The 24,453-nt window shown below is 49.7% G+C and overlaps 8 protein-coding genes across 8 annotated transcripts; 2 read left to right on the plus strand and 6 right to left on the minus strand.

The window, feature by feature from the left end:
• Positions 1-1,977: 1,977 nt before the first annotated feature.
• Positions 1,978-2,824, minus strand: H6S33_004310 (uncharacterized protein; the record flags this gene model as incomplete). Its single annotated transcript, XM_044835657.1, has 3 exons — positions 1,978-2,168; positions 2,227-2,560; positions 2,618-2,824. 3 exons carry the CDS (start codon positions 2,822-2,824, stop codon positions 1,978-1,980), a joined length of 732 nt encoding a protein of 243 aa, XP_044691048.1.
• A 1,179-nt stretch (positions 2,825-4,003) lies between these two features.
• Positions 4,004-4,597, plus strand: H6S33_004311 (uncharacterized protein; the record flags this gene model as incomplete). The annotated part of the gene is made up of 3 exons (XM_044835658.1): positions 4,004-4,064; positions 4,131-4,518; positions 4,591-4,597. 3 exons carry the CDS (start codon positions 4,004-4,006, stop codon positions 4,595-4,597), a joined length of 456 nt encoding a protein of 151 aa, XP_044691049.1.
• Positions 4,598-7,883: 3,286 nt separating this feature from the next.
• Positions 7,884-8,288, minus strand: H6S33_004312 (uncharacterized protein; the record flags this gene model as incomplete). Its single annotated transcript, XM_044835659.1, has 1 exon — positions 7,884-8,288. One exon carries the CDS (start codon positions 8,286-8,288, stop codon positions 7,884-7,886), a length of 405 nt encoding a protein of 134 aa, XP_044691050.1.
• Positions 8,289-9,101: 813 nt separating this feature from the next.
• H6S33_004313 (uncharacterized protein) lies at positions 9,102-9,729 on the plus strand (the record flags this gene model as incomplete). The annotated part of the gene is made up of 2 exons (XM_044835660.1): positions 9,102-9,287; positions 9,349-9,729. 2 exons carry the CDS (start codon positions 9,102-9,104, stop codon positions 9,727-9,729), a joined length of 567 nt encoding a protein of 188 aa, XP_044691051.1.
• Positions 9,730-12,838: 3,109 nt separating this feature from the next.
• Positions 12,839-14,486, minus strand: H6S33_004314 (uncharacterized protein; the record flags this gene model as incomplete). Its single annotated transcript, XM_044835661.1, has 2 exons — positions 12,839-14,395; positions 14,463-14,486. 2 exons carry the CDS (start codon positions 14,484-14,486, stop codon positions 12,839-12,841), a joined length of 1,581 nt encoding a protein of 526 aa, XP_044691052.1.
• A 1,517-nt stretch (positions 14,487-16,003) lies between these two features.
• Positions 16,004-17,751, minus strand: H6S33_004315 (uncharacterized protein; the record flags this gene model as incomplete). Its single annotated transcript, XM_044835662.1, has 3 exons — positions 16,004-16,480; positions 16,586-16,789; positions 16,891-17,751. The coding sequence occupies 3 exons, from the start codon at positions 17,749-17,751 to the stop codon at positions 16,004-16,006; spliced, it is 1,542 nt and encodes a 513-aa protein (XP_044691053.1).
• A 1,130-nt stretch (positions 17,752-18,881) lies between these two features.
• Positions 18,882-19,972, minus strand: H6S33_004316 (uncharacterized protein; the record flags this gene model as incomplete). The annotated part of the gene is made up of 5 exons (XM_044835663.1): positions 18,882-19,120; positions 19,181-19,245; positions 19,307-19,603; positions 19,663-19,787; positions 19,838-19,972. 5 exons carry the CDS (start codon positions 19,970-19,972, stop codon positions 18,882-18,884), a joined length of 861 nt encoding a protein of 286 aa, XP_044691054.1.
• A 911-nt stretch (positions 19,973-20,883) lies between these two features.
• Positions 20,884-23,966, minus strand: H6S33_004317 (uncharacterized protein; the record flags this gene model as incomplete). Its single annotated transcript, XM_044835664.1, has 3 exons — positions 20,884-22,234; positions 22,292-23,777; positions 23,876-23,966. The coding sequence occupies 3 exons, from the start codon at positions 23,964-23,966 to the stop codon at positions 20,884-20,886; spliced, it is 2,928 nt and encodes a 975-aa protein (XP_044691055.1).
• Positions 23,967-24,453: the final 487 nt, after the last annotated feature.

A 24,453-nucleotide genomic window follows, 5' to 3' on the forward strand; every position in this document is an offset into this window, starting at 1 on the left:
TGCGCCCCATTTGTGTTCGCACTATCACATCTGTTGTAACGGGCTTACTAGTGGTTCGAGCTTGACGGTCTAGGATATGAGGAACGCTCAAGTCTTAAGTAACTCACTCCCACAAGCCAATTGATTCACATCAACACTACGAAAGACCCAGTATCCACCACCCGATTAAGTGGATTGATTTAGGGCCCGTTTGGTAACGAGGTCAACTTATCGGATTTGGTGGGGGGTAACTTATTCGCGTATTCTGGACTTTTAAAAAGTTTTGGCTGCTTGGTAACATATTTGGTCCAGTAGATTTGTCACCCAAAGCCAACAAATCGACTGAAATAAAAAAGCAGCCCCGACCCTGCTTTTTGTTTCTGTTGAAACGATATCACCTCCAACTCAACCACATTCGGTCAACTTAACTTAAATTACCAACCAACTTTTCTGGAGAGCGACTTCTCCTCTCCACATAAGTGACCCTTTGGATAAGTCCGTTGCAACGACTTAAACTGCCAAACTGGCCCTTACAGTATAGTGTTTTCTGGGACAATGGCGAAACTGGGTTAATGACGAATGGAAAACTTTCAGCCAACCATAGAGCTGATAGTCAGCCAAGGCAAATACCGCCAAAACTCGAAAAATTGGCTATCTCCGTCCAGGGATTACCACTTGAGTGATTGGTTGAATGGCATCGATCTGCACCAGAAGTTTCCCGTACAAGTAATTTTGATCTAGCCAATTTTTCGAGTTATGGCGGTAGGTCGGTGCGCTTTTGTTAGCTTTTGTTGGTTTTGATTGGCCAATTCGGCATCGAACAATGTTCGCCATTGTCCCAGAAAATACAGTACTGCAGTGTCGACACTTATCCCTTAGTCTGGCAATGCTGATCACCCTATAATAGAGGAATGAAATTTGTATGGGAGATCTATTATTTGATAAGAGAGATAACAAGATCTGTTAGTAAAGCCACAGAAGAATTTGCTTTTCTAGGGGGGTCAGCATTTTTTGCCAGACGAAGGGATACCTATTTATTTTTTTGGCGAAATTTCTATCAATGGCTCACTTTCTACCGCGGCATGCCACACCTGTGTGTAGCGATAGGCGCCTAGGCGGACAACTACAGCCACTCAAATGTATTTGGCAGGCGTTAACTGGAAGAAATAAGATTGATTTTCTCAATCTGATGATGGCTTTTTGCAACTAAGAACACCAAGTGCTTGTCATCACCACATCACAATATTACCATATCAAAAACACTTTTAGAGACTGACCGCACAGGTCGTAGGGAAGGCTTGTATACAGCTGGTAGCACCATGGCAGAAGGTCTCAACACATCAAGACACCTATGTAAGTACATGTACCTATACAAGCGCTCTGTCTACCTGCAGCACCCAACCACTCACTCGTAAAACAAGCCACATAAGACCTATCACCTTGTCCACGCCACCACACTCGACACCATCTTAGAAAGTACCTTGAGATACTTTTGTCCTGATCATCATGATCTTCATTCCTGATGCCTGGCCACGCGAGTGCAAGGTCGATCAGTAGAATTCTAGAACTTTAGCCAGCTAGTGGCTAAAAGCACGCGTTTATAATTTACATACCAGGATACTGGCAGCAGGCGATCTACATGTCTGCCTGTAGATAGAAAATCCCGGTTTCTCATCCTCATCTAGAACACAGTTAAAGTTATAGGAGAGCGGATTATTGGGCCGTAGCCAATGAACGGACTTGCCTACATATAACTGTTGGTTGATAAGGTTATTAGCGCGCCAAGACCGAGTCATCACTTATGATCAAAGTCATTTGAATACGTTTCTCTCATATTCCCCCAACTATCAATAACCCTATACTAATTTTCCAATCATATCGTATCCTCATCTCTTTATAAAGTAACAAAACAGTAAAAGCTACTAATACAAATCCCCAAAGCAAAAATTATGCGCCTCAACAACTACAAATGAGGACAAAAACGCTAAAGAGAACCGCTTAACTCTTTTTTGGCTTCTCCTCCAACCAAGTACCCAATCCCAAGCCCTTGAGTAGCTTCGAAAGTCCTAATCCGTTGAGAAGGCCCCTGATAATTCCGCCAAGACCCAATCCGTCAAGGATACCCGCAACGAGTCCCAAGACACCGTTCAAGAGTAACCCGACAGCGGAGAGAATTTGGAACAATGGTTCTATCACAAAATTTAATCAATATCATTCTCCACTGTAGGAGTTACCATGGCAACTTACCACCAAACAAATCCAGCAATGGCCCTAGCTGGTTCTTCGCATGTGGCATATCCTTGATGAACTCCTTGATGCGCTCGATAGTCTTGGTGACATCTCCTGCCAAAGTTGCAAGACCCTGTGCAAGGTGCTGCTCCTCGGCGCTGGCTTCGCTATTCTTGGCCCGGTTCTGGGCGTTGTTTGCGATCTTGCCATCGGGGTCAAGAGCCTTGATGGCACCGTAACATTCCTGAAGGATAGTGGTGGACCGTTCGAGGAGTGGCTTGACTTGGTCGACTAGTTCTTGCTCGTCGACCTCTTGCTCGTTTTGCTTCTTGCGCTCGGCACGCTCAACGCTCTGGTTTGTGTTAGTATGGCGAATATACTGGAAGAATGGGGATAGGGATATACACACCTCTACCATCATCTCAAGGAAGGGCTTAAGTCGGTCTAGAGCAGTGTCTACGATCAGAGACATGCGCTTTGCAATCGCCTTGGCTTGTACTTCTGGGTCATCGCTCTCCATTTCGCTCTTCATAAGGCTAGTCTCCTTGTTCTCAAGGTCGGCCTCGCTGCCGTGCTCCTTGAGCTCGAGATCTTTGTGAGAGCCGGCGGTGGACATGATTGTGATTTATAATAAGATGCGTTTGAAGTGAAGATAGTGGTAGAGTGGTAATGTATTTTGGTTTGTATGTTTGTTTGTTTTCTGACTTGATGATTATCGAGAACTGTGGACAAAGTGTGGCCTTATAAACAACTTCGTTCGCTATGCTCCCTTACATTCTCCACTTCTACCTACTCCCATCGAGAATAAAACCTGAACTCCGATAAACGTCAGAGCGACGCCATCGGATTTTCTCGTGGGGAGGGATGAAAATTGCTTCTGCAATCTACTACTGCGCATTGCAATCAAAGGAGAAGGTTGTTAAGGCACGTACCCAGGAAACACCCTGTGAATCGGTATACGCGTGTCCAATTTATCGATAATGCGACTGCATATTGAAAATATGTGCCATGGGTAATCGTTTCTCCATGCACCCAAGCCGTGGTAAATGGTACCTGCTCTACCACATTGCTACTCTTTGCGTTCTAAGTGGCTGAAAATCTTAATCATTACTCCTTCTACATACGGTAGGGAGTAACTAATAATCAGGTTACAAGGCTCGGAGTGGGGGTGGAGAGGACGTAAGTGGTGGCATTGAAGCTTGAGATGCATCCCTATCATTGATCCCTTCATTGAACTGACGCCATCACAAACAAGGAATAGCCGCCATTTCGTTACACAACCCAATAACAGTTGACAGCGCCACACCGGGCCCTCGCGCAACCGTTGCCAAGAACTCGCTCTACTTCACTCTACATACCCCCAAAAGGAGAAACTTGAAATGTGTCAGGGGCCCTGGGCCAAGAGGAGAAAACAAGTCTTGGAGCCGAACGCGTCTAGGATTTTAGGAAGCGAGTGACGTTCGATGGAAAACCTTGGAATTCCTCTTGGAGATCCCGATGATTGTTCGATTACCCCAGGGTCAGGGATTGTTACTAAAACAAGCATCATGCCGAGAAAACAAGTCAGTGACAATCAGCGATTATCTATTGACGTCGTTTAACCAAAAACCTGCAAGCGCGCATCGCATTGGTGTCGTGGGAAGGTGGAAATACATGTATATAGCAGCGCAGGACATCGCCGCGCGCGTCAGGATAAATTTCCACTTTCCTGCATGATAGAGCTCGAGCTTCCCTTTCGATTATCTACAGTAAAAAGACACTTTCAAAATTTCTGTAATCAAATCACCAAGCAGCCATGTCTACAGCGGAAGCAACCAAGCCCAACGAGTTCAACCCCGAAGCCCAATCCTCATCCCGTGAGCAATCCCGTCAGCGTGAGGAGCAGTCAGATCACGAGAATAATAACAATAACAACAACGAAGGCGCCCCCAACTCTCCAAACAACAGCAACCACTCACAATCCTCTGGCGATCACTCCGATAACGACTCTGACGCCGCTCCTGCTGCCCGCTCCCGCTCTCGCCGTGGCGGTCGTCGCAACCGTCGTGGGAAGAAGGCACACCTCGCCCCGGTGTCTGAATCAGAAACAGACGGGAGGGAGCTACAACAGCGGAACCAGCGCGAGGAACAGATGCAGAGACAATATCAGCAGCAGCAAATGCAGATGCAGCAGATGGAACAGCAGATGGCCATGCAACAGGAGAGCGGCGGCAAGAAGGATAAGCCGTTGAGGTTAAGGCTGGATCTTAACCTCGAGCTGGATGTCGAGTTGAAGGCAAAGATTCATGGTGATTTGGAATTGGCATTGCTGTACGTTTTCCCTTTCTTTTTGTTGTCGTTTTCACCACGGGAGGCCTGCCCAGTGGGCTGACTGATTACTAGTTCATAAAGTACCTAGATGATTGCATGGAGCAGTTGTTCGGCGACTGACTACTGTATTTCTCGACAGTACGGGTTGATTTGCGGTCTGTTTGAGTGACAGTGTGGAGGTTGTAGGTCGGGATTAATTGATAGGTGTAGAGTATATGATGGTTGATGAGAGATGTACGTTTGTGTATGGGATTAATTGGGGTTATTTATCGTTAATTGGCAAAGGTGGACGTTGTACCATATTTCTTTCTTTTGTCGTGGAGGTTGTCGGGGCGGGTGATAGATTAATTAAAGTACTTTGTATGCACACCACATAACCGGCTTATACCTCTTCTCAGCCAACCGCCACAAACTGTCCAGGTGAGTGGCGGAGTTGTCTATCGACTAGCCTCTCTCAAGGGGTCTGCCTCTGACTACATCAAGTTAAGTGCATGCATGCATGCCAGAAATTCTTCACAACACTTGTCTTTTAAAGTAAAGATCTCGAGGAACATCGAACACCTTTGATATCTAGTTACAAGTAACCACAAATGTTCTTATCTTAATAATGATACGTATGCCACTCGGTAAATCCAGTTGGGTATGTATATCTAAATCCTTTATCCCATCGACTGGTGAGACACGCAGATTCAGGTGAAGCCAAGTCATCTTTCCTCGAATAATAGAGCGTGGCTTAATGATCGGCCATCAGGCTCAGTGACTTTGCCACTGGAAATCACTACTGAGATAGGAAGTTCTGGAATCTGCGTGTCTCGCCAGGGAATACACCTTTACGTCCATAGACAAGGCTATTGATGACGTCATCCGGCTAATAGTTGGGTTAGATGCGGTTATACCAGCGTCACATATAGTATTGCCCAGCGAGCGCAAGAATCCTAGAAATCCAAGGTTGATTGATTGATTGATTAATTGTGTGCAGCCCGGATGCTATGACAATATCTGACGTACCAAAACATGAGAATGAAAATGAAAACGAAACAAAACATAACAGTAGAAAATAAAATAGAAATCTGATAATCCAAACCAAGAGTCTCTGTCATTTCCGTAAACAATTTATCCTCTTCCTTATTCTAGCACCAGTGTCATTCTTCCCTTAGGTCACCCACCCAATTGGGAAAGCTACCATAACAAATATTGTAAGCGTGGGGATTGAATATATAGAGTAGTTTAGGTAGTAGTAGGGATGAGCAGTATATTCTGACTACTACGAGCTATAACAGCCATTCAATTTAATTTATACCAGAGGTGACTATATCAAGGGACACATTACCTTTTTGTTGTGGAGAATGACTGCTGCTAACTCGTTATTATTTTTGCATTGGTGGTTTTGGATAGTCTTGTCATTATATTGTCAGAGTGGACATTAGGTCACTGTAACCTTTGTGCTCTAGAGACGTAACTGTATTTGTGACTTGTTCGACCGAATGATGCCAGGTAGGAGACAGGCCGTGGCTATTAAAGATTCAACTACTTGGAAATCCCCGACCTCGTGGACACAGTGCTGTGTGCTCGTCCTTGTGTAGTCCTAGTGGGTTTCAACTTTCAAGCACCATGAATTTCTTGGCATCGAGTGATAATCCCTGACCCAGTCGTAGTCCGATTTCGAACCAGCCCAGCCCAGCCCGATTGCAAACGCAACCAGGCTCGTTCTCAGGAATGTTAGAATTTGACTGTGTCTAAGGAGAATACGCTAACCGGTTTCCAAGGTCAGTACAGTAAGTAAAATAGGAATACTGGACCTAGTATGAGTGCCATAACTTGAAGTTGTTTTACGTCTTGAGGCCAGCTAGCGCTGGGTTTTTGAAACATGAGGCGCTGTCGTACGCGTAACACTGTAGCCTAAAGGTTATGATTTGGAGGCCAATTCTGCGGCGAGATGGTCTTTTTGCTAAATGTAGTACCTCTAACCAAGCTTGGCAAGATTTGATACTAGAACAACACTCAGCGACTACTCACAGTTTAACTCCTCCTACACAATCAATATATATTTTCCCATGTGGAACTGATTCCAGTGACTGAATCGCCATACGATGAACTGATTTAAATCGGAATAAAGGTGATAGTGATCGATCATACTCTTCTATCTAAAGAAAAGATATCAAGCCTAGCTAGTAGAGTGCACTCCAATATTCCTACCACTAACACTCCCTTAATACACCGCTTTAGTGATTAGATGTGTAAAGATATATTTAAGGAGCTTGGCACCATAGGCTCTCCTCCTAAATGTCTTAGAATCGAGTGAGAACTCATGAATCCGTTGGACATGGAGTTCAGAATTGGGCTGGTTGGATTGCAAACACGACTGGCATAGATCTACTCGTAGTTTTTTGACGTTTCCGGGCGCGACCACTATTGCATGCCATACAAAAGATAGCCTTGGCGGGTTTTTTCTGTGTATGCAATAGCAGTTGCGTCCGGAAACGCTGTGAAATTGCGAGTAGAGTAGAGTTACTCGGGGAATAACTTTGGTAAAATAAGGTTCAATGAAACTGTTGTCACTGGAGAAAGACACTGCTATCGGATTAAGTATTTTGTAGCACGCTATATATAAGGTTTCACCTAAAGATACCTTGGATTGGATACATAGATGATACTGTACCGCGAAGGAGCAGCCAGTTACCACGGCGGGAGTCACTCATTTTCTCGGCAACGATCATTTGGGCGAGTGATCTACACAATTTTCTTCGAATTGGCACAAAACTAGCCTAATCTATCATTGCCGAGGGAATCAGTGACTGGCACGCGGTGGTGGACTGGCTCCTCCGCAGTACCGCGTGGGAGCTATGAGACATGCATGGCTTGATTAACATCAACCTCCCTCCTTCATATCCACGAACTCCCAGAGTCGTACTACATGCAATGGCCCAACACTTCCCGCACTGTTGGCTATGAATTTCAAACTCAAGCAACCAGGCTCTTCTTGTTCTCTGATGATGTTTGATAGCAGCAAACAAACCGAAGCGTATGCACATGCACATGCACAGTGGGAACGAACCGGGTACCAAGTAGGAGTATGATTTTATGTGTCGTTAATACAAGCATGTAGGTATGACATTATTGCTACTCTAAGTTCGGAAAGGTTTGTAACAAAAAGGAAATTAAGAACTTTGGTGACCAGAATAATAAAGAAAAAAGGAAACCATCTGATACCCAATACACCCACAACCCGTGAATGGAAAATATTCAACAAACTAACTCAACCCCTAACTCCCGGTAGGGAAGGATCAGTTTCTATATTAAGAACTTTGTCAAGACTCAGTCAGGCCAAAAAATGGAAAGGGGTAGAGAAATATAAAGAGGGTTACTCACAGCAAACTTAACTCCAGATCACCATGAATCTTCGCGTGTAGCTCGACATGGATATCGATATTCAGGTCCAACCGCAGCTTCAGGGTATCCTTCTTACCCCCACCACCACCACCACCTGCTACTCCGCCAGCTACTCCTCCTAGAGTGTTCGATACGGCGCCACCAAGATTTCCTGCAGTCTGGCCTACTTGTCCCGTGGTTTGTGATAGTGTGTTTCCCAGGTCACCAACACCTCCCAGACCACCGAGGGGGCCGCCGCCACCTTGCTGAAGCTGCTGGTTTTTCTTCGCACGGCGGCGGGAGCGTCCGCGGTTGTTTCGGCGGGGTGGGGGAGAGCCGAAGTCGGTTTCGGTGGCGGATTCGTCTGATTCGGCAACGACACGATCTTTCTCGCCGGCCATTATGTTTGTATAGGGTTGAGTTGATTTAGATGTTGATCTTGTGATTTAGGAGGGCTAAAGATTGAGGAAAAGAGTTCTGGAGGGAGTGGGCTCTTATGAAATGGGTTCGTTTTTTTTTTTTTAAAAACTCCGTAAGGTTTGAAAATGTGGCGGGCGAGTATGAGTTTATAAGAGAGACCTAAGTTTTAGACCTCTTGCTCTGTTTCTTGGAACTCGCACTTCACACTTTTCCTGTTTTTAGATACTCTATCAATTCCGTACCAGACCCTGTCGTTTTCCAGGGTGGGTTACGCTCAACATAGCTTGTCTGTGTGCAACTACCATGGCCGTTGACCATACGCAAACCCCGCGATCCTTCTCCGTCATATCGCTCACGATCTCCAGGTATTGCGTATCTTTACATCACCAACGAACTGGGGGGGTTTCGTTGATCAAATTAATTAATTAATAGTTCTTGGCAGGATTTGGGTTGTGATGGGTAGGGTAGTAGACCCCTGCCACATGACGTTTACGGGTTGACAGCTGCAGCCACAGCGGCTTCCAAGAAAGCGCCAGCTGGGCCGGGGTGCGGACTAAACTCTGTCGGACCTGGCCGACATCGGGTACTAAAAGTAGAAATGACCATTTAACCTGTTTTTCAATCTGATACTGATAGGATTCCTGTCTGGCTAGACCCACCTCAAGAGGTTCTGTTATCAATAGTAGCTCTGGTTAGTTCCTCCAGGTAAACTCAGCACAAGTCAATTCTCATATCGATGTTTACCTCTCTGTAAGCTTTCGAAAAAGAGTACCACTCCGATTCCACATATCGCAATGGCATCCATGATCGGCCTGCTGGCGGTAATGGCCATCCCCGTAACCACCAGCGTAGCCCAAGGCATCAAAGGTGACCGAGAAGAGAAAGCCAAAGCCAAGCTCCCACCATACTTCACCCTCTTCTCCGAATGCAAAACCAGCCCGCTGCACTCGCACAAGCAGCTCGTTCTCCGTGACAACAACGTATGTACCCGTATCTCACACCCTCTAGGTTCCCTTCATTTCTAACAAAACCAAAACCCAGTGCTACCTTAACACCACCTCATCCACCACCGCTGGCCATCCCTTTGGCGGGTACATCCGACTCTTCATAAACAGCGAGACGCCCGCGCTCGTCTCGTCAACGTCTTTTGACCCGCCAGCACTCGGCTGGTTGTATGTAGACAAAGAGACAAGGCGGGTCAAGTACGGCAACCGCGCCGAGGCAGCGGAAGGACTTTTTGGGCCCTGGACGTATGATGCGTTTGGACTAAACATGGAGGACTGGTATGGGTTTGTTGCGGTGGAGGAGGACGGAGAGTGGGCGATGTATGCGGAGGTTAAGGGGCAGGAGGGGAAGATTGAGGGAGTAAAGGTGAGGCTGGTGCAGGAACCGATTGAGGAGTTGATTCCGACTAAGAAGTAGGGAGTAGACGGCGGTGAATAAATAATACCTATTTGATTAGTAATGAAATGGGCTTGTATATTTCTGATTATCGTTGCTGGTGTCTTGTGCAGGACGAGACCTATGAAGAGCTTACTAAGAAGAAGATCTGGTTATGTAGCTACTATACGTAGAGTGCAGGTCAGGCCTATGGTACGGGTCTTATAAGCAAACCTATTACCGCGGGTATGGTCAGTAGAGGTTTGATAAACCAGCCGATACATGGATCTGTCTGGACCAGGCCGAAAATAGACCTCGAGTGCTCGTCAGCTCTAGTCAATATTACACGACTCGACAAAAACATTTCCTATTCTTTATGAGCAGATCAAACAGTCTCAAATGAACTGTTTTTATTTCATCCTAGCGCAGTTTAGCATAAGCTTTTATTAGGATTTATAGATAGTAATCTAATGCTCGGTGAAACCAATTGTGAGGTGTGCGAGTTCAAACATATGTATACCAAAATCGCTGCAATCATATCCTCGTCACACTGCAATCACATCAGCTTGGGCCAATGATGATTAAGAGCCCGTTCAGAAACAGTCCAAACCGGCGTTTAGAGGGGTGAAAACTCCGTTTTAACGACCTTTTTCTTAGGCATTGACCCTAATTGAAAACTCCGTTTTGTCATGTTGCCGAACGGGCCCTAATGTATGTTTGCTCCTGCCTCTTGACAGTACCTATATAGAATGTTGGTGAATATATGGACCCACTAGTCCAAGTCTTTTCCCAACGTGGACCGGCCATAGAAACCCCTAATTGCTGGCCATGGCCATGGCATAAGTCTTTCTGACACAGTCATTGAAATCCTTAAGACTACCCCCACGAGGCCATGTCATCTCTAAGCAAAATGCCACTTCAGTCTTTGTCCGTCAATGGAGTGTAAGTGACTAAAAGTGGGGCAGAATAAGCACTGAGGCTTTTAAAAAAGACCGGTGCTTAGTATCATTCAGTTACCCGTCGAGCCAGAGGAAGAATGTTCTTGGTAGGCACTAGAGCCATTGTCAAATCCACACCAACACCAACTCCAGGAAACCACTAACATAGAGTCGAGGGTGAGCTGCGTGACCGACGTAATGGACCGGACCACATACATGCAGTACCCACGATCACCGGCCCAGCCACTAATGACATACACACGTCAAAACCTTCACCTATCTAATCCCAAGATCGTGAATCTCTAGGGCAGGGTGAGATACAACATGCTCCTACCTATACCGTAGGCTCGAGGACCACATTCTCAACACATCCAGCACTTTGTTCTGAACGTACATATGTGCCGGTCAGCTAGTGGAGCTTTTGGATATGCAGATACAGGATACAGCCCAACGTCTAGCAGGCGGCGTACTACACAAGCAAAGACCCCCTCTGCAAGAATCTACCCACACATAAAGAAGAGGAATCCTCTCTACGCGCCCAGAACTAACCAACAGTCGATTAGCCAATCCATTCATAGAGCCGACAACCAACCCGCATGTCTTTCTAGGGGACATCCACAGCGTCGGCAATCCACAGCCTACAACTCAAGAAGCAAGACGTACCTACAGACAAGACTAACACAACACAGCGATCATTCCGGCCTTCACCATAACCACCCGACGCAAGATCTAGTTCCTCCAGCTCCAACCAGCAACAGCCAGACCAACACTGTGGTTGTAGTACTCGGCGGTCGTCCGTGCACGTGCACCTCCAAGCCAAGCAGCAGTACCCAACCAGTGAGTTGGGGTACAGCTTGCCAACCTGTGCAGATCAATGGACATATTATGTCTAACGTCTCTCGCAACCCTCTGTTCATGATGTTGAGGGAAGGAGCGGGGGCTGAGGTTGGCGGGGAGAAAAAGACGTGTCTTACCCAGACCGTCTAGCCAGTCGACATAACCGGCCATACGCATATACGCCATACTAACGTACCTCCAGCGCTAGCTATATCTACAGAACACATAGCTAAACCGTCACAACCGCCTATAGCTACAGCACTCTCACCAACACATGCATCAACGTCTGCTACCGCTGTCTCACCGACGAGGAGCAGCGGGCTGTGCATACAGAGCTTCGCTTACACAGTTAACTACATATGTACCCGTGTACGTTGCCTATGAGTCAGCGGATTACCAAGTTCCCAACGGTTAACACTGGGCTCAGTCATACACTATCACTCGTTAAACTATACCTTACCCTGAGGGTTCAAAGCAACCGGCAACATATTAGACGCCTTCACTGGGGTATGGTGGTGCTCACTGGGGTATGGTGCAACAGCTAAGAACGACAAGAATGGGCACAAAAAATACGAGGAATATCAGCAAATAAAAGCATATAGATACAATTCACTGTGCAAAATAAGGACTTCTGTTGATTTTTCTCGAATTCTCCATGCTCATTTTTGACGCCCTTGAACGTTGCACCATACCCCCCGTGAGAACCATACCCCCCGTGAAGGCGTCTAGCAGTCAAATTTACGGCCAACCCAACTAAACTCCCTAATACTATTAGTAACCTTGGCTATACTATCTTGCAGACCCTGCTCATAGGGAAAAAAAACCTCGAATAGACGATTAAATCTATTTTCACTTCATACTATGTCGTGTGGACTAGCCCATCTAGCTAGCTAGGCCGCCAGTTTATTAATGCCTCGTCTTCAAACTTCCCGGTGGGAAGACCTATCCGGCGCGACGGATGGCAAATCAAGGCTGATCATATACTAGCAAGAAAGAAGCTACACAAATATCAAATATCTCATTAAGCCAAGGCCTAAGCTAGCCAGCACCTAGGCTCAAGATAAAAGCACATCAAGATATATAACGACATTGCAACTAGATTCGTCAACCATATAAATCACCACCTCAACACACACAACACACACACAGAAAAGATGATACAGCGAACTCCTGTACATTTATTCCATCCCTCTGCTAACTTACAGCCCCGGCCAGACTAGCTACAGACAGCCACAGGAGAGAAAAACGAGAGCCGGAAGGTAGTATAAAAAAGCAACAAAAAAGAAAAAAAGAAATAATAATAATAATAAAAAAAGAATGCTGATAACGCCATATCTAGTATTACAACCCCCCCTCCCCCTCCCACCACCCCACCACTACTCCCCCTCCTCCACCCTCCCCAGCGTCCCCGCACTCCCACTCCCCCCACCCGCCCCCGCCGCCTTCCTGCTCCTCGCCCCCTCCTTCAGCCTCTCCCACTTCGCCTTCAACTTCTCCAGCATCGCCTTCAACTTCTCATTCTCCCTCCTACACGCCTCCGCCTCCCTCCTCCACTCCTCCGCCTCCCTGCTCGCCGCCGCCGCCTCCACCCTCACCCCCTCCATCTCCCTCCTAACCGCCTCCATCTGCCTCCTAACCGTCTCCAACTCCCTCCTAGCCGCCTCCGCCTCCTCCTCCACCGCCATCGCCCCCACACCGTCGTCCTCCCCCTCCTCATACGGCACATGCATCCACGACCTCCTCTGCACCTGACTCAGCAGCTCCCTCTCCCTCTCCGTCGCGCCGCCGCCCCCGGCCCCCAGCGCCAAAATGCTGTTCTTGAGCGCACACTCGCTCTCGCGCGTCTTGCGCTGCCAGCTCTGCATCGTGCGGCTCATGTGGTCGATCGTCTGGCGCAGCCCCGTGTTCTCCAGCTGCAGCTCCTCCTTCGTCTTCCTGCCGGCATCGCCGCGCCGCACCACGCCCGCGTAGCTGAGCGTGCCGCCCGACACAGGCACGACATAGAAGCTCTCTGCGCCGGCGGCGGGGCCGCCGCGGCTGGCGGTCCACCCGCGCGGGAGGAGCGCGGGCGGGTCGGCGTCGGGCGCAGGGGAGGCCGGGTCGTCGGTGAGTGGGAGGCCGGCGAAGGCGAGCGAGGCGGCGAAGGGGGAGCCGATGCGCGAGACGAGGGTGTTGAGGGAGGTGTAGAACTTGGAGAAGGGCTCGTCTGTGGAGGTGGGGCCGAGGTCGGGGGCCGAGGCGCGGGTGGAGAGGCGCGGGGTGGTGGATGCGCGCTTGGGCGGTGGGGGGTGCGTGGGGTCGTCTGGTGGGAGGAGGGTGAGCGGGTTTGTGGTTGGCTTGGAGGAGGAGGAGGAGTGGTAGTCGTGGGGTGTCGGCAGTGTCTGGGAGCGCTCGGGGACTAGGGATCGCCGCCGGTTGGGAGAGGTGGCGCCGCCCCCTCCGCTGCCGAGACGCGACTGCTGCGGTATGCCCCGCGCCGAAGCAAGGTTCGTTGCGAGCGAGGAGGTGCTCTTCTGCAGCCTCGGCGGGATGGGGGCCGTGCCGGTATTCGCGAACGGGAGTGACGCTGGCGGTAGGATCTCTCTTGCCCCGCCGCCGCCGGGCCTCGACCTCGAGGCGGCCTCGGCTTCGTCGGGTAGGTTCTCGGTGGAGCCGGCGCCCTCGACGACGGTCTCGAGGGCGGCAGCGGTGGCGCCGAAGCGCTCGACGGGGCGTTCGGCCTCGAGGCGGAGGCGGGCGCCCCAGCGGTCGTGCTCGGTGGAGAGGAGGTCGAGCGTGCGCAGGGCTTCGGGGTCCTTTGTGAGTTTTGCGGCGGCGGCGAAGGAGGTGGAGGCGAGGGCGTGGGAGGAGGCGGCGGCGAGGAGCGTGCTGGGGGAGTGTGGGGGCGCGGAGGAGCGGAGGATGTTGGATGCTGTGGAGGCGTGCTGGTGTGCCTAGGAGGGGGAGGGGGAAGATGTCAGCTATGAGCGGGGGGAGAGGGGGGGTATGATGACACTGTACCAGTGTCAAAGGTGAGTCCTCCATGGCTTGTCTCTGTCTGTGGGTGCGGGGGGGCGGGGGCGGGGTGTTCAGCGGTGTCCGAGAGGTGCAGAAGCTTTCGCTGGGGGATATCGACAGTCTAGGGAGCTCTGCACATTGTCTATGGGGCGATGCTGGCGGTGGTTGGCGATGTCTCGAGCTCTCTTTGTGAGGATCTCCGTCGATGTCTGTTGTTGTTGTTGCTCAGCTCGGTGGTTCGCCTGGTTCCGTGCGCCTCACGAGGGTGTCTCAGCCCCCATGCAAAGCCACTGCTTGGCGCTCTGGGGAGATGGATACTACGCAGGGCAGCAGTAACAGTAGCACCGCACGGGGTGTTTTTTGTATGGGACTCGAGATCGAGGTTGGCTGACCCATTTCAACTGGTGGTATAGAGAAATACTATTGCGATTCGATCCTTAGAGATGAGCCAGGCCATTTGCCAATGTCGAGGTCATCTGGCTCATCGATGTCAATAACGGCCAGATGACACGATAGAGCCCATACGAACCATGAATTACTAACTAATAGAGTGCGTGTTGATCATGAGAAGCGGGCAACAAGAAAAACTACCTCCTCACTCCTAAACGTTGTCTAATTATTTAACAGCTATATTCCAAGAACGAACTGCCGAGTGATAATCCGTGAACATATTGCAATCTAAACTCTAGTCAGGATGCCCAACTCGTCTCGACACACTCCGCCAAAAGGAAAATCAAACGCTTAAGAGTTGTGATGAAACCCCTCCCATGCAACAGACCCGGCACCCCAAATGATACATATGCTTCCGTTGGGCAAGCTGTTAATAAGTTGTATAGGGGCATGAGTAATGATGGGCACGAGACTCACAGTCCCGAGATTTCAGTCTCGATCGAGACTTGACGAGACTACGTAGCTACCCGGGACAAGACGAGACCTCCGAGTGTTGTGAAATGATCCAAAGCAAGGCTTCCTCATGCTCGGACTTCTAAAAATTGGGTGCGCACTTTGGCTCCGAACCTTATCCACCATTTTTTTTAGTACGACGTCTTATCTCAAATCCAGATTGAGTTTAGCTTATATCGTCTCGAGATTCGTCTCGAGACTTACCTCAGGTCTCAAGACTTTCAAGACTATGATGGGACGAGACAGGACTTAGTGCAAAATGGTCTCGTCTTGTCTCGTACCCATCATTAGGCATGAAAAGAAGGCTAGTACTCGCAGCACTCAAATACTCATAACATCCTCCTTAAATAGTGATAAGTAAATGCGAAAAACAAAATCGATCGCAATCGTAAATTGCCAACAATCATAATTCATAATAGTAACAAGTTATGAAGGCGTAAAAAAAAAAGAAAAACAGGCTAGCACTCAACCATTCATCATTTGGGGCCTCTATAGCTACGTATACTTCGTAGCCAAACAACAACAAAAGGTGCGCTAGTACTCGCAACACCCAAATACTCATAACCAAACCTACATGTAGCTAAATCTATGCCAACAACCGCCAACACCACTACTGTAAAAATCCAAGCCAGCACCCCCAACTAGATACCCGCACCCTCACCCTCTGTCTGCACCCCCCAATCCCTCCTTCCCACTCCCACTCCCACTCCCACCCCCTCCACACCCATATACAGCCCCGCCGCCACCACATCCGAGAACCTCTCAAACACATCCCCCGGGTCCCTCCCCATCATATCCCCCAACCTCTCAAAGTCCACCCCGCCCTGCATGCTCTCTACCAGCAGCATCCTCTCCGTACTATTCCACGGCCCCGTTCTCAATACCTCCGGGGGACAGCGCCGCTTGTGCGCATGCGTGATCTTGAGCGACGAGGTGGAGGCCTCAGAGGAGGTGGAGGTAGTGGACGACGAGGAGGGCGTGGAAGACTGAGAGTGAGTGGGTGTCGAACTGGGGCTAGGCGGCGGCCGCTTCCGGGGGTTGCGCGGCGGAGGAGGGGTGGGGGTGGGAGAGGATGAGGAAGAAGAGGAAGAGGAGGAGCTGATGAGCGAGATTATGGGCTAGAGGGAGGGAGGGAGGGCGGGTTAGTATAGATAATTTGTCTGTTTCTTAAAATCAACCCCGATACGTAACCCCCCGGCCCGGAAGACAGAAAAAAAACCTACCACGCACCCTTGCGAAGGATCAAACGGCCCCATCCTCTCCACCCTCTCCGCCATTCTCCCCATACTCTCCACCATTCTCCCCATACTCTCCGCCACCCTCTCCCCCACGTCCTCCCCACTCTCCCCCATCATCGTCCGCTTAAAACATGCCCCTCTACTCCTCCCCCTTTCCCTCAAGCTCCCACCACCCCACGAACACTGGCCCTATGCCCCGCAAAAAACAAAAATCAGCAAACCAATCATTACCCGCCCCCCCCCCCCCCCAAAAAAAAAAAAAGAGAGAAAAAGTAGAGGAAAACACTCACATCAAGCTCATCGTCCCCATCTCCACCCCCATCGCTCTCAAAGCCCATAAACGCAGAGCTATCGCGGTCGTCGCGGTCCCTCTGCGCCGGCGGGGTGGGCACGCGGGAGCGGCGCCCGTAGAAGTCGTATTCGTACGCTGTTGGTGGTGGTGGTGGTGGGCGCTGGGGGGAGCGGCCGCGGCCGGGGTTGTAGGCGGCGGGAAGGGTGGTGGGGCGGGTCGCAGAGAGGGGGCGGGCGTTGCGGGCTTTAGGCGTGGTTTGGACGTTGGGGGTTTGCGGAGTGGCTAGTTGGATCACGGGTACGAACTCTAGCTCTGACTCTTCTGGGGTGCTTTCAGGTTCGGCCACGGCTGTAGGCTGCTGGTACGCAGGTTGTGCTAGCACCGGTACCGGCACCGGTACGGTTTGTCCCATCTGATCATGACCGGTAGCTGCGGGTTGTAGCACGGCGCCGGTGGGAACACAGAGCAGCTCCGCATCTTGGGCGGTTATCTCTTTCTGTAGCTGTACCTGCAGTGCTGCTTCTTCTTGGTACTGCAGCTGCAGTGCCGAGGGTGATGGTTGCCTTTGTTCTGTTGTTGTTTGTTCGCCGGCGTGGAAGCTGGGGGTTTGACCATGGGGTTCATCAGTGAAAGCTTGTTTCTCGCCCTCGATTTTGGGTTGCTGTAGTGGTGGTGCTTCTGGTTCGCCAGCTACAGCAGTAGCTTCGAAGCTTGTTTCTCCGACGTCGACTGCGCCGTCAGATACGTCTGTAAGCCCCTGCGGAGAATTCAACGGAGACGGCGAAGCGTCCTGCGCGGCGTACGACCGCACAGAGCTAATGAGAGTGGAGAGCGTGTTCGCAGCGTTTTCTGTCGGCATTGCAATAGTCGTGATGGTGAGAAAGGGGTAGTACGGTGATCGGATGAGTATCGAAGAAAATGATGGGGGGGAAGATCCGGAGTCAGGGTCAGTTGTTTGCTCTTTTTTTTTAACTCTAGAGTTAGTATGGGCGGGTGGGGAGGGAGTTTGCTCTGAGTAGAGTCATATATCTACGGGATTAGGCATGGCGAGGACTGTTTGCTTGGGTTGTTGGCAAACCTTGCCGGATGGTCATTGACACTGGCCGTAATGGGACTAGTGCGAAGGGTATCAATGATTGATCCAATTTTTGGCCATCGTGTAGTTCATGCGGTGCTCTGTAGTGCCCGGTTCTGTCGTTGCACTGGGAGAATTAAAGTAATCTATTGTATTTTTATAAAAGAATATAAATTGGAAAGCTTCACTAAACCCCCTAGGCCTATATCTGGCCCTGAACGGAGCCTAACGATGAGCTAATATAATGGAGGGGGGCCAAATAATGAGCAAGTGTCAAGCGAGAAGCTAAGATAGCTCAGGCTGCGATTATGGGGGCCAGAGATCTGATCGATAGTTATCTCAATACTGTAAGGTAGTGCGCGCGTGTTCTAATATTGGCTGTAGCAGAATTCAACCGAACTATTGGATGAGATCGAGAAGAGACAATTATGATATTGATAGGATTACTAGCTAGAGTTTCTAGCTTTATACAACATAATTGAGGACAGCTTGTCACGCATACGCCACCTATTCCTCTCCATAAGTCCACAGTCGTAGCATACGTAACGTAGGTTACAGTCACGTATCCGATGCCTAACCCTGCCATGGCAATCCCCCACGACGTACAACCTCTTGAGTATATATATATGGGTGTAAAGAAGATTGTATTTTGTTACTGTGCGTGCCCTCCCCTCTCCCCTTAGTATGTAATACGAATATGCCCCCGTCTCTTGTACTACATGTATGTACTAGGTGGTGTCCAGAGATCCATTCGTACATGTACTCCCTGCGTGCTACCAGATGAGGCCCCGCATTCTCACCATGACCGCTACACCGAACCTCTAATTTCCGGATCTAAATCCTCTACCACACGTCTACCTAAGTCTTTTGTTTTATTTACCCCACCATCTATCTACAGCACGAATTGGCCAAGTCTAAGCAGTCTTCTTTCCATGCTCCAACTCATACGCCCTATTAAACTCCTCCACATCCACCGCAAACGGGCGGATATAGTCGATCTCTAGCTCATGCACACGCTTGCCCAGCAGCACCAGCGAGTGCAACGGCGGGCCCAGATCGGCCTCCGAAAGCTGCTGCAGCGTGCCCGCCACAAACTGCTGGTCCTCCGAGCCGAGGCGGGACACGCCGATGGCGAGCGTGGTGGGTGAGTATGCTGTATACGGGCAGTGTGATAAGTAAGAAGTGTAGGTGGAGAGGGGAGGGGGTCACGTACCGCATTCGCCTTTCTCCTCCTCGATCTCGAGCATCTGTTGCGCGCACTGGGCGACCGTCATATACCTACCGCGCCGCACACCGTCAGCCTCCCTCCCCCTCCCAGTCCCACTAGATAGCAACCTACCTCGGCGGCTCATATACCCTCCTCCCCCTCGCCATATTCTCCAAACTCTGCTCCTTGACCTTGATATCCAGCAGCACCAGCGTATGCAGCCCCACATCCCTATTCTCCTTGATCCTATCATAAAAGCTCGCCGGCCGCCAGCTGTCCGTGAAGAACACCATCGACACCGTCTGCCCAAAGTTGTACAGCTGCAGCCCGCACGCGCCGATGGCGTTCATGATGGACGCATTGTGGATTGTGCGGAAGGGGATGGACAGCTCGCGCGCGCGCAGGAGCAGGTCGGTGTGCGTGGTGGCTCTCTCATGTGTGTTAGCTGGGAGGAGTAGAAATATCAGAGGAAGATTTCAATGTAGTACCCGAATGGATCACCGACGACGAGGAAGGCGACGTCGGTGCTGGCTGCGCCGGAGAGGATCTCGTCGGAGGAGGACTCGACCATTTCGCGGTCTGCGATGATTACCTCGCGGCCGTAGAACTCTTCCTGCTGCTATTAGAATGCTAGGGAGTATAAGACAGGGAAGGGAGGGGCACGAGTTTCTCCTTGTCAATCATGAGGATGCTGGTGTAAGCTTCGAGGTAAACGCGGGCGCATTTCTTGACGACCTCGAGGCCGGCGACGGTGATGTCTTTTTCGTTGGAGAGGCCGAGGCCGACGAGGTAGAGCATGGTTGGCTGGCGCTACTGTGTATATTATTAGAATGTATAAGGGGGTTTGTGGGGTTTGAGGGGTTTGAGGGCTGCTATGATAGCGGAGGTTTAATTTGTGGAGGTGGGGTTAATAGTGGGGGGTTAAGTTTGCATGAGGCTCTTGAGCGTCTGGTCCGTGCGCTTGTTAGCGTGACGAGTGATTGACTGTGAAGATTGGCAGATAATAAGGCCGCCTTGGTTAGTTATCGGGTCATGAGTGGACATCACTCGAGACTCAACACTACGAAAATATAGTTAAATGATAAATAAACATTCCGTTCCTGGACATAATTCACCGTAACTCGTTTACTCATAAAATCTACCATCAATCGTTATCCAATATGCGTCCCCCTCCACCACCCCCTCCACGCTGTTCGCAAAATACCCTAGTAGTAATAATACAAAGATCCAGAACCCCTACATAGATAGCCCCTAGTCCAAACAAGACGAAAAGAAAGTGAAGAGAAAAAAATAAAGAAAAAACCTAAACAACCTTCCATAGTCCCAAAGTGTCAAGGAAAGCACTAAAAGGTATATCGTAGAGAGAAAAAAGCAAACAAAGTGAGCAGAAAGACAAGCTCGGCAACCTGAAAAGTCCTTAAACACAAAAGACTTCTACAACATTTTGATGGAGGAATCCCTTCCACAAAGAGAAAGTCCCAAACCAAAAGACGCCTCATTTACCAGATGACAACGAAGCTGCTTTAAAAAAAAAAACGAAAAGACTTCCACCTTAGGAAAGGCTTAAAACAAAAGGATGATAAAAGAAGGGAAACACTAAATCGTTTAGGCTCGTAATGATTTATCATGCCTAAATTCCAAACAGCATCAAAATCTGCGCACAATTATACACCTTACTTCTCCGTGCCATCTTTCGAGGTAATTCCAGTCTACGAATTGTTCCTGTTATTGATCACCCGTTCTCGGTACCCCAGCCAATCCTCGAGCGCAGCCATATGCTTCTCTCTAGCTTGTCGGTAGGATTCCTCTAGCACAAAATCCTGCTCCTTGACCCTCTTGATATAATCCTTGATCGCATCCTGGTTCAAGTACACATCCTTGAGACTTCTGCTGCTCAAAATTGCTTGTTGTCTGCGCACTTTGTCTTCATAAGCGTTCCAGTTCTCCACATAGCCCTCGACGCTCACGAAAAATCGATTGTAGGTTGGCAGGTCTATCTCTCCAGGTGTTTTCGGAACCTTTGGTGGAGTTGGTGTGGCAAATGTATCCTCCATAGGGGTTGCGGGTCCATAGATATCTCGCAGGTCAGGCTTCAATTTTGGTAATGGGCCTGCGAAGAGAGGCTTTGGGGTGTTAGATGCTCGAGAGGGGAAAGGAAGGTTATCTTTCAGCTCATCGAGACCATTGAGTCCGACTTCAGCAGGGCTACGAATGAATGGTACGGTTGAAGCCAGGCTGCCCATGTTTTCCAATCCGTTAGCTTTCAAAGGATGAACAGACCCCAGCGTGTGCATTGTGTCTAATCCATCTTCCTTGGTTGAACGGGGGGAAATCGGGGTTGGCGCTCTAGAGCTAATATTCCCCATTGGGCTCCTAGGGCCCATGTGTCCATTCAACCTCATTGCTTGAATATTAATCGGATCGGGGATGCCGGTGTCTGGGGCAGTATCCATGGGCTCAAACCCTCCATCTCCAATGGGAGGACTTTGCGGTGCCGCACCCTGTTCGAAATTCTTCTGCTTTGGTGACGAAATATCATCGCTGTCTTCCTCTGATTCCACCCGAGCAGCCATACTATTAAGATTCACACTCTCCTTGCTCTTGCTTCTATATTTGCTGAAAGACTTGAAACTAGCAGCGCTCTTTTTCTTCTTGGGGCTGGTTGACAGGCGCGGTTCGAATGCTATTTGATTAAGGTTATCCCATAATTCCTTCTTGAATTCGCTGAAATCGCGCTGCTGCGGTGGCTGCATCTGCTGCCTTTGCTGCTGATGGGGCTGGGGTGTTGGCCGAGGTTTTGGAACAGTTTGTTTTTGTGTAGGATAGATAGGTTGGCTCTGTGGTCGAGTAAATGGGGCCGTTGCATGTAGCTTGTTTGAGTTGTGTATGCCATTGTCCTCAGGAGAAATGTAAGTAAAGGGATTAGGGATGTCCCTGGCTGTATGGAAATTGAAATCTGGAGTCTTTTGGAAAGGGCTATCTTGCGGAGGCGGGGGGGAGATGTGAGGCTCTGATCTATAGGAATCTACCCTAGCCATTCCAGGGGTGGGGAATTTGAAGCTACATCGCGCGTTAGATGGACGGCACACCTCTCTCTGTATAGGCAAGAAAGAATACCTAAAATCAGTCGAGCTTTGGCGTCTTTTGGAAGGCTCGAAACTGGGGCTCTGTCCCTTTGACTCTCCTGATCCTGAATCGGTAGCACTGTGAGGCCCAGATGTACGTGGGCGATCCGGTGAACTGGGCCTCTCCCGCGGTTGTGTCTCACTTTTTGTTCTGCCGTGGCCGTGGACATTATTACTGTCGCTACCCTTTTTGAGCATTTCTTCCCATCTCTGCTGCGTATCCCGCTGGTTTCTCTTGACTGTATCATAATAGCTTTGCTCCTCATCAGGATTTACAGAGGTGAAACGGGCATACGTCCCCGAGTGATCACTGCCGGACTTGGCTCCCCATCCATCCGTATCATTGGTCGCCCGTTCGTTATCGCGTCGCGCAGTATTAGGTTTATTTGGTGATCTCCTAGAATTGCTCCTTGATGTGGCCGTTTTGGACCTTCGCCCTTCGGCTAACCGCTCATCTGCCGTCCTCGACAAATCTTCATCCCTAAGGCCATGAAACACTGGCGGGTCTGCACGGAACTCACTTCCGGAATATTGATTGGTCTCCGACTGGGCCCAACGTTGTCTCCTTCTCTCCTCCTCCTCCTCCGCAGCTCTCATTGCCTCTTCCTCGGCTCTCCTCTGATCTTCCTGGGCTCTCTTCTGTTCATCCCTCCTCCTCTGATCTTCTTTCCGCTTTTTTTCTTCGGTGCGTCGTCGTTCTCTCTCCCTTTCAGCTGCTGCTTCTTCCTTTCTACGTCTTTCCTTGGCGGCCTCTTCTTCTTTTTGTCTTGCTTCCTCCTCCTCTACCATGGCCCTTCGCTCCTTGATATAAGCCCCGATATTGAAATCGGTGCCAGCAGCCGGATCCCGGTTTCCACCCACTGTTGAATGTGCCCTACGAGTTGAGGTAGAAGGCTTAGGGGTCCCAGCAGGTGTTGTGGTAGATTGCCTTTGGCTAGTACGGGTGTATGCACTCTCACGATTTCGTGGTGACTCTGGACGATATCCGCCTCGGTCATGATAATAACCATCGTAACTATCATCGAAATCATTAGTAGCTGGCTTAGGCGGTGTTGCGCGGTAGCTATTAGCGTAATCAAATCCAGAACGTTCAAATCCCCCAGAACGCTGCCTTCTAGCACTGCCATATGTGCTTGAGAAGTCTTCATAGGTCGACTTGTGCGCCCCAGTGTGGCGGGAGCTAGGTGTAGTATGTGCTTGAGCTTGATGTGCAAACCCTCTCCCAAAGGTAGCAGGAGGTGCGCCCCAGCTAGGCGTAGCTCCAGTTGCACCGGTAGATGAGCTAGAGGTGTAGCGCGTAGCTGTTTTCGACTTGGGCTTAGGGCGCTGGCTTTCGGGAATACCATGATATTGGTTATCCTCATCATATTTACTTCGTTCAAGCTGGTCCTTCAAAGTGTCATACGCCCTTTGAAGTTCCTGAAACTTTTCCTTAGCCATGGGGTCATCTGGGTTCTTGTCCGGGTGGGTGTCCCGAGCTACATATGGAGGATGCCGTCAGAATAAAGTCTAATTGGATGAAACATAGGTTTGAAGGAGCTGATAAGAAGCAGGAATGTGAAGGGTTTAGACCAACCAGCTTTTCGAAACGCCTTTTTAATCTCATCGTCGGTTGCATGCCGGTGGACAGAGAGTGTCTTGTAGAAGTCAACCTCACTAGGTGCCATTTAAATATAGTTGCTCCCGGGCCTCCGTGGTGGCCAGGAAGTAGGTTATATGGGCTTGGGGGCCGTGGTCGATCAACAAAATCGTTTTGGGTATCACCCAAATGGTAAAATTGATGTAAAGACTATTGTAGATCTTTAATGATTAGATCTGTTTGGCTAGGTAAAAGTCACCACTACTGAAGCTCGTGACTCGTTTGTGGGGTAAAATGTAGGCGTTTGGCTGTGTGTGTCTGTTGGTAGAAATCTGCTCGTGTGCAGCTACAGAGCGGGGAACCAACGAATCGTAATCCAAACAACGGGAGAGCGATGAGGAGTAAACAAGAGGAGGAGAATAGATGAAGGATAGGTAAGGTAGAAGGAAATAACGGATAGAAGGAAAAATAATGGAGGGGGGTTGAGTGGGGGGTCCGAGGAAGAAGGAGGGGGAGGGGGGCGGGTAGAGTTGCAGAACACTCAAATGATGTGTGCGGGAGGAGAAGGGGACGTG

Source organism: Morchella sextelata (genome assembly GCF_020137385.1).
Source record: "Morchella sextelata strain SCLS chromosome Unknown scls_17, whole genome shotgun sequence".
NCBI classification, from domain to species: Eukaryota; Fungi; Ascomycota; class Pezizomycetes; order Pezizales; family Morchellaceae; genus Morchella; species Morchella sextelata.